At 42.2% G+C, this 14,476-nt stretch overlaps 1 protein-coding gene across 1 annotated transcript in view; it reads left to right on the top strand.

The window, feature by feature from the left end:
- grm8b (glutamate receptor, metabotropic 8b) overlaps positions 1-14,476 on the top strand; it is a 120,595-nt gene that overhangs the window by 67,583 nt on the left and 38,536 nt on the right. Inside the window, exons 5-6 of the mRNA XM_071458530.1 lie at positions 738-892; positions 984-1,121. Coding sequence (XP_071314631.1) covers positions 738-892; positions 984-1,121 — 293 coding nt within the window. The remainder of the gene's footprint in view (positions 1-737; positions 893-983; positions 1,122-14,476) is intronic.

The following is a 14,476-nucleotide window of genomic DNA, read 5'->3' as shown; positions in this document are numbered from 1 at the left end:
TGTTCTCACTGTATCTAATCAGTTCATCCTCCAACTGTTGAGTGAAGATTAAGATAACAAGCTTACAATTATCTGAGCAAATTGAGAGCATCTTGCTCACACTCACACACACACACACACACACACACTCTTAACAGTGTAACAGCTGATGTTAATCTACAGATGAGACTATAAAGCACCAGACTGATCATCTCTCATGTTCCTAATATGAATAAATGGCCTCTGAAAAACGCAGAACGTTGACAGTTGTGTCTCAGTGACACTGATACATTCATGTTCCCTCAGGATGATGTCAAAAAAAATTACTGAAGTAAAAAATACAGTGAAATTAATGCGTAGATCACTTTAATGTTGCAGCTGGTTACAGTGAAGCTAATTTTAATTACTGTATCTTCTGCTGGTTAGCTTGTTAATTTCCCCCCAGGATCAACACAGACTTATCCTGACCTATAATAATGCATTCTAATATATTGGTTGCTTATATTTTACATCATTAACCTGAATCTGCAAAGTAACTAAAACTATAAGAGTTCAAGTATAAAGTGGCATAAAGAGGAAACATTCAAGTGAAGTACAAATACCTCAACAATCACTTATGTACCTGTACTTAGTTACTTTTCACCTCTGACTAACACCATCCTCAGGACAGAGTGTTGATTTGTCCAGTTCTTTGTGTTGGGAAGTTCTCGGCTCTCTCTGATTGGCTTTCTCATCTGTCTCACCTGTGACCCCGGCAGGCGAATCCTGGATGCGGCGAAGCGTAACAACCTGACGGGTCACTTCCTGTGGGTGGGCTCTGACAGCTGGGGCTCTAAGATCTCTCCGGTGGTCCAGCAGGAGCGGGTGGCTGAGGGCGCCGTCACCATCCTCCCCAAGAGGGCGTCTGTGGACGGTGAGGCTGGGGAAAAGAGGTGGGGGGGGGCAGACTGACCATGTCTGACGCAGGTCGGGGCTGTAATGAGATTTTTCTCTTCTTCCTGCAGCGTTCGACCGTTACTTCAAGAGCCGCTCTCTGTCCAACAACCGCAGGAACGTCTGGTTCGCTGAGTTCTGGGAGGAAAACTTCGGCTGTAAGTTGGGGATGCACGGCAAGAGACCAGGCAGCCCCAAGAAGTGCACAGGTGAGAAACACAGGTGGAAGCGCCGGGGTCAAAGGTCAATGTGGATTTTATTATCCCGTCTCTTTTTTGCCTCCTTCTGTCCCTCAATAATTCCTCTTTCCCTTCTCTCCCTTTCCTTCACTCTTTTCTTCTCCACCTCCTCCTTTCCTTCTCTGCATCCTTCTCTCCTCTTTTGCCTCCTTATTTTCTTCACTCCTCCTTTGATCCTCTGTATCCTCATTTCCTTAACTTCTTAACCTCCTCCTTTCATTCTCTGCCTCACCATTTCCTTCTCTTTCCTCCTTTCCTTCTCAACATCCACCTCCACCCTTCCTTACCTCTTCCTTTCCTTCTTTACCTTATTCAGTACCATCCATCTCCTTCCTTCCTTCTCCTCTGCTCTCTTTGCTTCACTACCTCATCTTTTCCTTCTCCACCCCCTTCTTCCCTTCACTGCCTCCTCCTCTCCTTCTCAGCCTCCTTAACTCCTCTTTTGTCTTCTTCTTTCCTTTACTACCTCTCCCTTTCATCCTCTGCCTCCTCATTGCCTTAATGCCTTAACCTTAATCCTTATTTCTTTCACTCTTCACGTGCTCTGTTCCTCCTCTGTCTCCTTATATCCTTCTCTTCTCCGTCTATTTCTGCTCTACCTCCATCTTTCCTTTTTTGCCTCCTTCTTCCCTTCACAACATCTTTCATGTCTAAGTCCTTGTGTCCTTTTCCTGTCCTCTTCCTCTTTTAATTTTTTGACTCTCTCTTTCTTTCTCTCTCCTATTCTTCTTTTCCTTCTGTCCTCCTCTCCTTTTTTCCCTCCTTCTGTCCTTCAATATCTCCTTCTTCCCCACATCCTTCCATCCTTACTTCTCCCTTTGCTTCTCTGCCTCTTCCCTTCCTCTTTTGCCTCCTTTACCACAAATTTATTTCATCCTCCACCTGCTTGTACCCTTCTCTCCCTTCCTCATCTCTTCCTTTCCTTCTTACCTTTCAATACCACCTCCTCTATCTCCTTCTTTCCCTCTACTCTACTCGTTCCTTCTCTACCTCCTTCTTCCCTTCACTGCCTCCCCCTCTCCTTATCTTACCTTCTTTCCTTCTGTGGCCCAGCTGTGGGTCAAAGAAACCCTTTGAGGCTGATTTGTGACTTTGGGCAACAAAATTAACTTGACTTGACTTGGCAAGTTAATCATTTGCTCCTCAAAACCTCTTTCCTCTATAGTCCAACACACACACACACACACAAACACACACCTCTAATCCTCCCCCTGGAGCATTGACCAAAATCACATCATGGAAATCTAATGTGTTTCTCTGCTTCTGCCCGGCAGTCAGAAGCCCCCAAAACTACAAAACCATGATTAGGTTAAATTCTTTGCTCCTGACTCAGCTGCTCTGAGGAGGCTCACAGTGACTTCAGGCAGCAGAAACATCCTCTTTTTTTTCCTGTGCTGCAGATACAGTGTGTGGAGCTTCTGCTCAGATCCTTTACTTAATAAATAAAGTAGCAGTAACACAGTGTAAAAATTTCCCATTACAAGTGAAGAGCCTGTGTTCAAAACTGTTAATGTGTAGCAAAAGTATTTCCATCAAAATGTACTTAAAGCATGAAAAGTTTTATTTATTTAGGCAGGGACAGTGCACAATTAAACAGTAATCTGTATAAACAAGGAGAGATGCATTGTACCAGGTTATAGTAAAAAAAAAAAAAAAAAAAAAAGCTTATTTCGGCCTGTTGTCCCTGAGCAGGTACATAAAAGCAGAAAAGATGTAAATGGAATATAAAAACCAGGTCAAACTTACAAGCAATATCATCCCAGTTTACCACCCCAGCTGATCCCAAACAGTACAAGATTACAATTACAACACAAAGTTGCAGACACAGCTTCCAAAACACAGTCATTTTTACACCATAAAAACTAGTCGGCACAAGTTCAGCTACATACATATGTGCAATCACTGCATAACCCAAGCCAACCCCCCCCACCCCCAACACACTAAACACACACACATGCATATACAAGTACATGTCCTAGATCTGAAAACCCCCACCACACACACTCACTCACAAACACACATCAGGTAAGAGTACTTGTCGCCCAAAACACACCCATTTTACACTTCAAAATGATGGAGAGTGGTGCTTCTTTATCAAGAGGAGCATCTTTGTCCAAATTTTTAGAATTTTATTTTGAAATTTGGTCCAATCAAAGATTAAATGTTCATTAGTTACAGCTGGCTAAACCTGTCAGTGCCTGTCTTTACAGGTGGAGACATTGCTCCTGGATTCACTGTTACCACAACTGTGTTTTGTTCAATAATATAAAATATATGTGAGTAAGTTAAGTTTTGTTTGGTAAAGTACTGTCACACTTCTGGATCCTATCTCATGCACGCTGGGAGAAAGTTATAGATGAACGACTTTCTCCAGACGTTATCACCCAACATCAGCGTTGGATCTCACTGATGCGAGCAAATCCAGAAGAGTGGAGGCTGTTATAACAACAGATAAATTAACATGGATTTGCACTGACATTTAAACTGGATTAGACCAGGAAAAGACATGAATCTGGCGTCACTCCACAGATTGTATTCTATTTCATCACAGTTGACCAGGATCTCCTCCCTGTTGGAGGGCTAACAGGGTCTGCTGTTGCTTTGGGCCGCTCCAACACTTGACCTCTCCTCCATTTATATTCATGAGCTGGATTTCTGACCCGTGCCGACTGCCAATTAACACGCTGGGTAATCATTTTGGGGCCCGAGCCATCGACCCCACAACACAAAGCATCTGACAGTGTCAGTTGGTAATTAATCAAGTATTCATTCGATCATGTTGAGTGTAGCAATGAATGTGAATGAGTGTTTGTAATCACTGTAAAATACAGGAGATAATTCATCAGTGTCAAATGAGAGCGGGAGTTAAACTACAATCAGCTGGAAGAGGAGGAGGCAGAGCTCTCTCCTAAACCTTCTCCCAAACTTTTCAGCTTTGAAGATATATTCAGCTCAGACAGGAGATATTCACAACCTGATAATAATAGCAATGTATCATCTTACAAGCTTTTACAAAGAAAGCCAATAACAGCAAAGGTTACATGGAATCCTAGAAATTCATAAACAAAGAAGAATTTCTAAAACTTCATCACTTTGTATTGCAGAAGAAGAGTTTGTCGAGTGCAAACTGGACTATAATCAGTTCTTCAGCTGCCTTCAGGTGTCCACATTTACGCTGAAGTACACTCCCACTCCCCGGAGCTGTGTCCCACTGCAGGGGCCACATCCCTCAGAGGCAGCATTTGAACGATCGTGTCACAGTGTTGCGACTGAGCGACTTATTTAGCAAATGGTAAACAGTCGACTCGAGCCTGCGTTACTCAGACTGGTTCCTGTAGCGAGACGATCAAATGAGGGCTAATCTGAACCCAATCTGTGTACAGATGTGTAATCATGAAGTATGCTGCAGAATTTACATCCTGTTAACTGCCTCGCTGAGTGACGAACCAACAGCTGACTTCAGACTCGTCACCATGGTAACCTTACAGTAAGGCAGTTTTTTGCATCTATGGTGATGAAATGCTTCATCACATTACTCTCAGATGATTTTCTTTTATGAGGCACAGCTTGTTGCACTTAAACACATCATCACAGAGAGAACACTGAAGTTATTCCCTTGTTCGAACAAAATTAAAGGACACGAGATAAATAAAACTTTGGAAAATAAAGTCATTTTTTTGTCCTCCAGCAGATGGAATATTTTGAGCCCTTGGGGATAATGTGATGTTGCAAACTTGTGATCATTAGGGATTTATGTTTCACAAACACTGATGCTCGAAATTTAATGACAACACCTGAAATATATGAGTTAGTTCGGGGGAGAACAGCGCGTTACCTGTCAGCTGCTCTGATTCTTGTCGTTTCTACATTGGGATGAAAAATCTCCTCCTCCTCCTCTAATCTTCTTTAAAGTCTTGATGGATTCAGGCCTCAGCTGAAAGCAGGTGTCCAGATGTAAATCAGAAGCTTTTGAATCTGGACTGGACTAAATTCTTCCTCTGCTGTCTGATCACGTCCAGCTCTCATCTGCTGAGTCTCTCTGTGCTGACTGCAGAGTCCCCTGCTCCAGCATGTAATCCTGCCTGATTCAGGAGGACTTTCTCTTCAGAACAGGGGGCCACTGAGGGCCAAATCCTTTACAAACATGTCCGACATGCAAAATAGGATTTGTTGAAGGTGCTGGGTAAATGTGGGCGAGCATCATGTCCCTCCCCCCACCAGCTGCAGACAGAAGAGAACAACAGCGTCAGCACTCTGAGGATAGCTGCCATGTCCCAGCTGCTGCTGTGATAACGCTGCAAGTCTTTACCTGAGCTGAGTGGACGGCTTTGATCAGCCTGCTGCTGTCAGGACGCAGCTCGCAGAACGATTGTGTTGGAGGCTCCAGATTGAGTTTTTTAAGATGCAGCAGAGTCGTCACACACAGAGACAAACAGCTGAGTCAGCAGGCCGGCATCCACCTCCAGGTGTGTGTGTGTGTCTGTTTGCAGTAGCTCAGAGTGCTGAAAGGCTGCAGGCGTGTGTATAAAAGTGTGTCTATATTGTGTGTATGTAGAATCAGAGGTTGCGTCACTATTTTCATGCATCACATTTATTTTCATTAAAATACAGATTATAAAGATCCAAGTGTGTGTCACCTTATATGGGTGGAGCTCAAGAAAACATATAAAACGCTGCAGAAATATTTAAAGGGACAAATATATTTCAGCATCATCTGTATATGACAACTGAAAATACAACACAATGACTGGAAATATGTTTAAAGTTTGAGATTTTTGGAAAGACACTTGTTGACTTTCTGGAGGTAGAGTGGGTCGTCCAGTAATCAGAGGGTCAGTGGTTCAATCCCCGGCTCCTCCAGTCTGCATGCTGATGTGTCCTTGTGCAAGATGCTGAACCCCAAACTACCTCTGATGGGTGTATGAGTGTCTTTGTGAATGGGTGAATGTGGGTTGTATTGTAAAGCACTTTGAGTGGTCGATGGGACTAGAGAAGTGCTATATAAGTGCAGTCCATTTATACTCCCATATCTGTCTATTTTCAAGCTATTTGTTACTGGTAAATATGAGGTCGTCTTGTATTTACCAGATGGACTTGAGAGTGGTTTCAATCTTCACTTCCAACTCTACACCACAAATAAACACATTTCCTTAAATGTCAGAAACTTTATCTTCAAGTCTAAACTGAAAAACCTTCCTGTAAATTCTCAGTAAAAAGTTCCAAAAGTCATTTTAAAGAGATTTTATTGCCACATCTCTCAAGACAGGTGATCTATGTATAAAAGTTCTGTGCTCATTCAGTCTGCATACAACAACCTGCATGTGCATGTTTCTCTCCCCTCACTTCCTGTCTGCCTCTTCACTGTCAGCTATAATGATGCAACACCAAAAGAAATGATTGAGAAATTCTTCTGTCAGTCTCTGCTGTGAGTCTGAACATTTTATCTCGGAGCAGTAATGACCTGCTGTGTCTCTGACCTGCAGCCTGTAGATCAGCTGAAATCAGGAGCTTGACCTCCGCGGTCGTATTGATTCACCTCAAGAGACAGGAAACAAGAAAACAACTCCACCTAATCAAGGCAATCAACAGTGTCAATACATTGATCCTGTTGATGCTGTTCAGGCTGATTTCTGTCTCACAGCTGGAGTTTAGAGACTCCTCACTCCCACACCTCAACATTCATGCACATCTGTGAGTGTGTGTTCTTTGCCACATGTAGATGAAGTAAAATAACATTTTTCTATTTCTAACACATCAGTTAATGTTTTCTGCCGCAGCAGGAAACCAGCCTCTCATCTCTTTCCAGGCTCCTTTTGTTGAGGCTCTGTGATGTTTACACTGTTTCACATACTTGTTTTTGTTTCTTGGGCTTTTCCTGAGTCTCTGCTTCTTCTCAGAAGTTGAATAGTTAAAAGAAGAATTATTGTATTAAGGGTTTTCCTGCGGATTTCCCCACCATTATAAGACTTAGGTGCAGCAAATAAGCCAAATCAATTTAACCACCATATTTCCTCAACCTTAACCAAGTCCTCTGTGTGACTGAACATAACCATGAAGTTATAAGCTGACTGCTGCAGTGCCCTCCTGTCGGGCCCCCCTTCACACACAGTGACATCCTTACACGTGGACCACAATGCAGCAGCCTGTCTGGTCTTCGATCAGCCTGAAAGGCTACATGTCACTCCGGTGCTCATCGACCTACACTGGCTGCCTATAGCTGCCTCAGTCAAATCAATCAAGTCAGACTTCTGGGTCTGCACCCATGTACTTGAACTCAATCATTCAGCCTTCTGCTCCTTCTCTGCCATTGAGTTCCTCCAAGGAACATCGTCTGGCATCACCAGCCCTGCACACAAGGAAATCTCAGTCCAGACTGTTCAGGTCTGTGTTTCTCCGACAGTGGAACAAGCTGCTGAATGTTATCAGAGCAGGGGGGGTCCCTCTCTACGGCCCTGTTCAGTCCTCAGTGAACCAATCACAAGTGGTCAGCTCTAAGTTGGTCAGTTCACACCTGGCTTTAAAATGCATCTCGAGTGACCACTTGTATGCAAATAAACAGGTATGGTTTGTTGTCTTCAACCAATCCGAGGTGTCTTTTCAGTGTGTGTGTGTGTGTGTGTGTGTGTGTGTGTGTGAGTGAGAGAGAGAGAGAGAGAGAGAGAGCGAAAGCGAGCGGGAATGAGCCAAAATCCAAGACAACAACACACACTTCTGGCTTTCATAGTCGACCTTTTCTGTACGTCTGCGGCCACGAAGCAGAGAAGAAGAAGCGGCCTCAGGAGCTGATGGAGATCAGGGCGCGCTCAGTTCAGCACTGGGGCAGGCCCGCTCATTGATTGTAATTAATTAGGATAATTAAATAGCCATGAGACGCGGTGGCCTGAGGTCTGAGGGTGACGCTCCATCACCCACTGCTCAGGGACAAAGTGGCCGCACCGCAGCGTTCCCAGCCACCGCCGCCACCGCCTCTGAGCACCTCATTTCCTGCCAGATCGAGTGTGTTGCTTTTACCAAGCGATCCAGTACTGTAATTACCCCCCACCCCTTCCCTCACACACCCAATCACCTCCACCCCCTGAATGCTCAGATGAGAATGAATGAGAAAATCTACTTTTTTTTTCTTCCCCACAAACAAATGAAGTCTATTTCAACAATTTATTTCTTAATTTACACATCTATCTAAAACATCTATCATTTAATTATTAATTTAATATTAGGTTTAGATTTTGTTGGGATATCTATATTTGAGGAATTCTTGTTTTTATTCAAAAGGTTTGCCCTGATTTGGGACAAGTTGATATTGGATTGGAATATATTTAGTTGTTTTCTGTATAGATTAAAATCAAAGATTCACAAAATTATATTTCAGCTGTCCCTTGAAATGAGCTTAATTGGTGCAAATACAGGGATTCATCCAAAAGTTCAGGGTAATTAATTGGTAAAGTAATAGATTGTAGGTTTTTATCTCTATGGTTTTATGTTCTGTTTGACATTTCAGGGGCAGGCAGTTTTTAAGGCACGATGAAAGTGTTATTTAGTAAATATCTGGTTTAGACTAAAGAGAGTAATACACTGATAAATTTGAATATAGAGTATTAAGCATTTTAATGGGTAAAAACTTTGGAAAACTTAGCAGGTAATATGAAAGTCATCTTTAAATTTTTATCTTGACAGAAAATGAAGTTCCTAGGAATGACCAATGACAGGGTGGCTCCCATGTTCACTTTGCAGGGGATTTTAATCCTGTAAATAAAAACTAACTCATGATACTTTTATTAATTACAAATCAACAGTAGCACTTATAAACTTGTAATTTCACATATTTGTATCTCATCAGTTGCTAATAATTTTGAGACATGCTTTTGTACGACCCAGTCCTTAGTTCAGATTAACAAGCAAATAGTTTCACAGGTTAACAAACTGTAGACGCAGGCGTCCATATGCCAAAAGGGATTCAGTGGACATGTGAACCTTTGTGGCTCGGAGTCGTCCCTGATCTCTGCAGCCTCCAGTCGATGGATTCTCTGTCAGCCGTCCATTGACTGATCTATAATTAGTGTTCTGTGTGTCGGCGCGTGAGCAGCAGCCGCAGCAGCAGCAGCTGCCAACAGAGAGGCTTGTTTGGATAATGGAGACACCTTTGTCGTTTGCACCAACTCTGCCACTGTTCAGTGATTTCAGGATCCAGATGCAGACACACAGTCAGACTGATGAGGTGAAATTACTTTTTAATGACAAGTGGCAGAAGTGGAAGCAGGCAGATGGATTGATGTCGTGGTGGGAACACAAACAGGAACAGGTAACAGGAGTCTTCACCAGAGGACCACGAGGGAACATTACTGGAAACAAAGACGATGACGACAAACTGGCAGAGTGAGGTTTACACAGAGACTAAATACTCAGTGAGACAGATGAAACTAATCAGGGCGGGGCTGACAATCGCAGAGGCGGGATTACAAACAAGGGCAGGAAGCAAAGCAACCCCAAATACAACAGGTAAAGAGACTTCAGAATAAAACAGGAAACATTATAAGAGGGACAGATTATGACGAACTCAGAACAAAACCTACACCTGACCAACATCTTGGTCAGTGATTCGGTAGCATGATTAATTTGAACCCCCTGTTGCTCTGTTTTCCTTTTATATTTACAGGCTTTTGTTGGGCTGCTCAGATACCCTCCAGTTTTTATCTAATTTAAAGGTCCCACAGGTCCCGACAGAGTTCAAGTAAGAAACCAAATCCTACAAGATTTGATGGTGGGTCCAGGTGGGCGGGGCTTGGGGCGGCGCTGAGGGCGGTGACTGTTTGTTGTGACATCACAAAGTTCCAGAAGTCCTGACGGCTTGTTTTATGGCTCAGTTTCTGAATACAGGCTGTGTGCATTTCTCTGTGGACTGAGGCTTTTATACTTTCACAGTATTAATATAAAACCGAGACCTGCTTTATAATCAAAAAAGATGTGGAAATCTCACTTTATACTGTATGAGACCTTTTATATTAGTTGATATTTTTAGTCTCTATGTCCACAGGTTTCAAAGACTGGGCAAATATCTGTAGGAATGGATAAATGAATGTGTCAGTGTTGCAGTAATATAAAAAACAAGTTGATGGAACATCTTATTAATGTCAAAATATATATTATATTTTTAGCTGGCATCATTAAGAGGTGCTTTAAATTGCTGCCTTCACTGTCTGGTGGGAACATAGAGGTTCCTTGTTTCTTGCCTGGATTCCAATACAAAAAATATGATTCTGTATATCTAAAGACCCAGACATGATTCCTACTAGAATGGCTCTCAGTTGTTTGTTTGTAATGGACAGCTCAGTTGTTTTCACTTACTCCAGTAAAGTAAGGTGAAGATGTTTTTGCATTGTCAGTGCCACTGCATCAGGAATTGAATGTTAAGAGTTGTAGAGGATGAATATTTTGTTTTATTCAACCTTGTTTTTCACTCTTTCACCTGGAGACTCATTTTCAACACAGAACATGAATGTTTGATTGTGTTCTTCTGCTTTGTGGAACGATGTGTTTGCTAAGTTAAGAGCCTTATTGTTTTCTCACCTTTTTACAACATTGTTCCCCTGTGCCACGGATATCCTTGAACGACACTAAGTGGATATGAAAGCCTCTGTGTTTTCTGTGGCGCGTGTTGTCTTTCTTTGTGCTGCAGTTTGTTTGGTATAGAACATCAGCAGATGAAGAAGTGATGTCGAGAGAGGCCAAGGCATTTTTTTTTTTGCTTCTGTTTGAAAACAGCAATGATATCTGAAGGGGAAAACCAGCCTCCATAACAGAGATCGAGCAGCTGTTTAGCAGCAGCACTCTTTTTTTGTCAACACTTCTCTCTGAAGATGGGAAAATGACAGCGAGCAGCTTTCACTTTGCTTTCCTCCTATGACATTGTTGTGACAGGCTCGTATGTGGAGCTGCAGAGCAAAGAATTGCTGATTTTTATGTTTTGTCGCAGAAAACAAACTGGTTTGATCTGACTATACGTGTCACAAAGTCACAATCATGCGATTTGAGCAGTAAGAAACACTAAGTCTTACGGGACCACGATGACTTTGGACTTGTTGGTCTTGACTCAGACTCTGGATTTACAGTCTTGACACGGGACTGGTTGGTCATGACTTGGAGCTTGACTCAGGAGTTATTTGTTTATTTATTTAGGGGAATTAACTTGTCTTGACTTGTTGGTCTTGATCTGGGACTCGTTCGTCTTAACTCGACCGGAGACGTACCTATGTTGATTTGTTGATCTTGACCTGGGTCCTGAAATGGGATTTGTTTGTGTGGCCTTGACCCTTGATTCTAGCTTTGTTGGTCTTTATGTGAACCTTAACTTAGAACTTACTGGTTCTAACCTGGGAGTGGAATAGGACTTGCGGTAGGCTCGAGACTTACCTGTAGTACCTGTAAAGAAAAAAAGAAAACAAATTTACTTCATTGCCAAGGTTTAAAACTCACCTGAGACTTTCTGTCTTTGAACTCAAACTGTTTTTTTAAATGAGAAAAAACCTAAATGAGAATCAGAAGCTGCAGTTTTAATAATAAACCTGAAATGTCACTGGTGCTGGTTGATATTTTAGTGACTTTTCTTCTTATGTGCTGTGATAATTTTTTCCATGTGATGTTCTGGTTGTTCTTTTTTATGCAAATCTAATCCAATCTTATCTAAAGATAAAGATGGACAGAACATGAGTAATGCTTTATTATTGTTATTATAATGAGAATAGTCTGCAGTTCTTCTGTGGACACAGGATGAATTCATGAATGTTTGAGCAGCTCTGAGATGTATCTGTCATGTTTTTTATGTTCATGTTCTGTCATGTTCTCACAGTCAGAATCAGAGGAAACATCATCGCTAATCCTCTGCTGATGATTTTACACAGACAGATGTTACTGATAAACAACAGAGCCAATAAAAAGACTCTATTAATGTAAATATATTCAGGCATTTGAGACACCACAGCTCGGCAGGTTTCCCCGAACTCATCCCATCACCGCTAACCTCTGTAATTAGTTTGCTGTTTATCTAATTTCCGAATCTAATTGAAACAGAAGGCTGCCTGTGAGAGAGAGCGAGAGAGAGCGAGAGAGACGGGAAAACAGAAACACGTCCGTTCCGTCAAGAATAAATTAAATTTGTCTTGAAAGTGATGTGTAATTGAAATGCCAGCAGCTGGGATGAAGCTGTGTGTTGAGCATGCTGCTTCACCAAAATCAGTGTTAGAGTTTCATCATTATCATCATCATCATCATCATCATCATCATCATCATCATCATAAGGGCTCATTAGCAAAAATGGAGGGGAATGACATTGTGACCGGTCGGCCAAACACGCTCCTTACTTTTCACTTTCTCTCTAAAAGCATTTTCACTCATGAGGTTCTGGGTGGGAAACTCAGGAGGTATTTGTTTCAGCTAATTACGGCTTTAGAGCGAGAGGCTGTTAAATAACTGGGATTTTGTGGCAAATGAAGCAGCCAGTTGAAACGGTTCCTGCATTTTGTGAAAAGGAAAATTTTGTTTTCCGGTGTCACCCTGCCAGAACGTTGGTGTCAGTCACTCAGCAACAGTTTGTTCCAAAGCACTGGAATATCGCCACAGCTGCAGGTCAGATTTGAATGAAAACTACAGGAAATATTCATGGTCCTCGGAGGACAAATATATTTGAATATAACAACCAGCAGTCAACAGCCCATCAGGTCACCAGGACCTTTCCTGGGTCATTTGGGCCTAAGCTGTGAACAGTCAACTTGACCAGTGATAATATAACGAGCAGCAAAGAGCTGCTGTGGTGCTTCTACTGTCGGTCCTGCCCGTTCTACTCTGCGTCTGCCTTTGATAATGGCCATCAATAACAATAATTATCTGTCGCTGATTAGCAGTCAGAAAAGTGAAGCTGTAAGAAAGCAGTTGTGATTTTTGTTTACCCTCATTTAGAGAGAGAGAGAGAGAGAGAGAGAGAGCACTGGAAAATTTCTGCTCTCCATCTAACACTTTATTAACTTATTGACATAATATAATTATTGCCTACATGGGGTTTCCACTATATATAGTACGTACATAGCTGCCACTTTCTCTTGTAACAACATGCAATTGGGAAAATTGAGGGGGAAAAAAAAGATTTCTTGGTCAGTCACAACTTTTTGTAATCAGGATCATTTTTCTTCCATATGAACATAGTGGTGAAATTTATACCTAGTCTGGTAGCCAATAAACCAGCAAATAGAGTTAGCCTACAACATTAGCTGTCTGATGTTTTATGAGGGTGACCTGGGATAGTGTCAAATTCCCAGCCTGAATTATTGTTTCAGTCCATCCCCCGTAATGACCCACATGGCGTCAATTTCAGAACAAAATGATTGAGCTCCTCACACCTACTTAGAGATGTGTTTTTTGTCTTTTTAACCTCTGTTTATCCAGCGCACAGAGAAGCTTCTTCCACAGAGTTTCTGGAGAATCTGACAATGACACTGTGCTCCTTGTAAATTCAAAACGCTGCATCAGGCACCATTTGAATTTCCAGGATTAAACACATGTATTCTTTAAATATTAAGGAGACACTCATCATCTGCAGCGAGCAGCAGTCATCTGCAGCTGAGCCGTACATCTCCTCTCTGCCTCGGCTGCTTGACATCCTCTGTGTTCAACGTTCGAGGCTCATTCATTACTGCCGACGTGTAATCAGTCTTTACTGCCAGAGCAAATGTCTCCCCTCGGACAGATCCCCCACCAGCAACCTACTATTAAAATTAAATTGGATTTCATTCCTAAGCTCCTATTAATTCAGAGGAGTCTTGTCTGTTGATGGAAGGTCCACTCCGGCAGTTAGTTTTCTCCTCCTCTCTTTCTCCTTTATTTTCAGCCGGAGGCGTCATCGTGCCGCGACACGACTCTAGTAATGGTAATAATGGTAATTACTCAAGAATTTTTGGAAGGACTGAGGGAGTTTTCACATAAAAGATGACGATGTCTTCTCCACTCTGTTATTTAACAAAAGCTAATGAGATGGAGCCAAATGTATTTCTTTAAAGCTAATGTGTCTCATTTCACGTTCCCATAATCCTTTGTGAGTTTTTCTGCCTGGCGGCAAGGACAAACTCCAAGGCCTTTGGGTCCAAACAGAAAAGCACATGGGGGCATCAGTAAGTGTGTTTGTTTACAAACCTGACTGTTGTTTCTGCTTTACCTTCTGAATGTTTCACGTTTTCTCAAATTTTTCAGTGGATCCCTTTAATCTCCACAGCTGCCCTTCAGATTGTCATGAAATCCATAAAGACCTGTAGGAGTGCCTCCTGAAATAGTGCCCCTATGGC

This window comes from Trachinotus anak, unplaced genomic scaffold (genome assembly GCF_046630095.1).
Source record: "Trachinotus anak isolate AG129_WGS33_773 ecotype Australia unplaced genomic scaffold, CSIRO_AGI_Tana_v1 ptg000002l, whole genome shotgun sequence".
In the NCBI taxonomy this organism is placed as follows: domain Eukaryota; kingdom Metazoa; phylum Chordata; class Actinopteri; order Carangiformes; family Carangidae; genus Trachinotus; species Trachinotus anak.
This window is presented reverse-complemented; position numbering and strand designations above follow the sequence as displayed.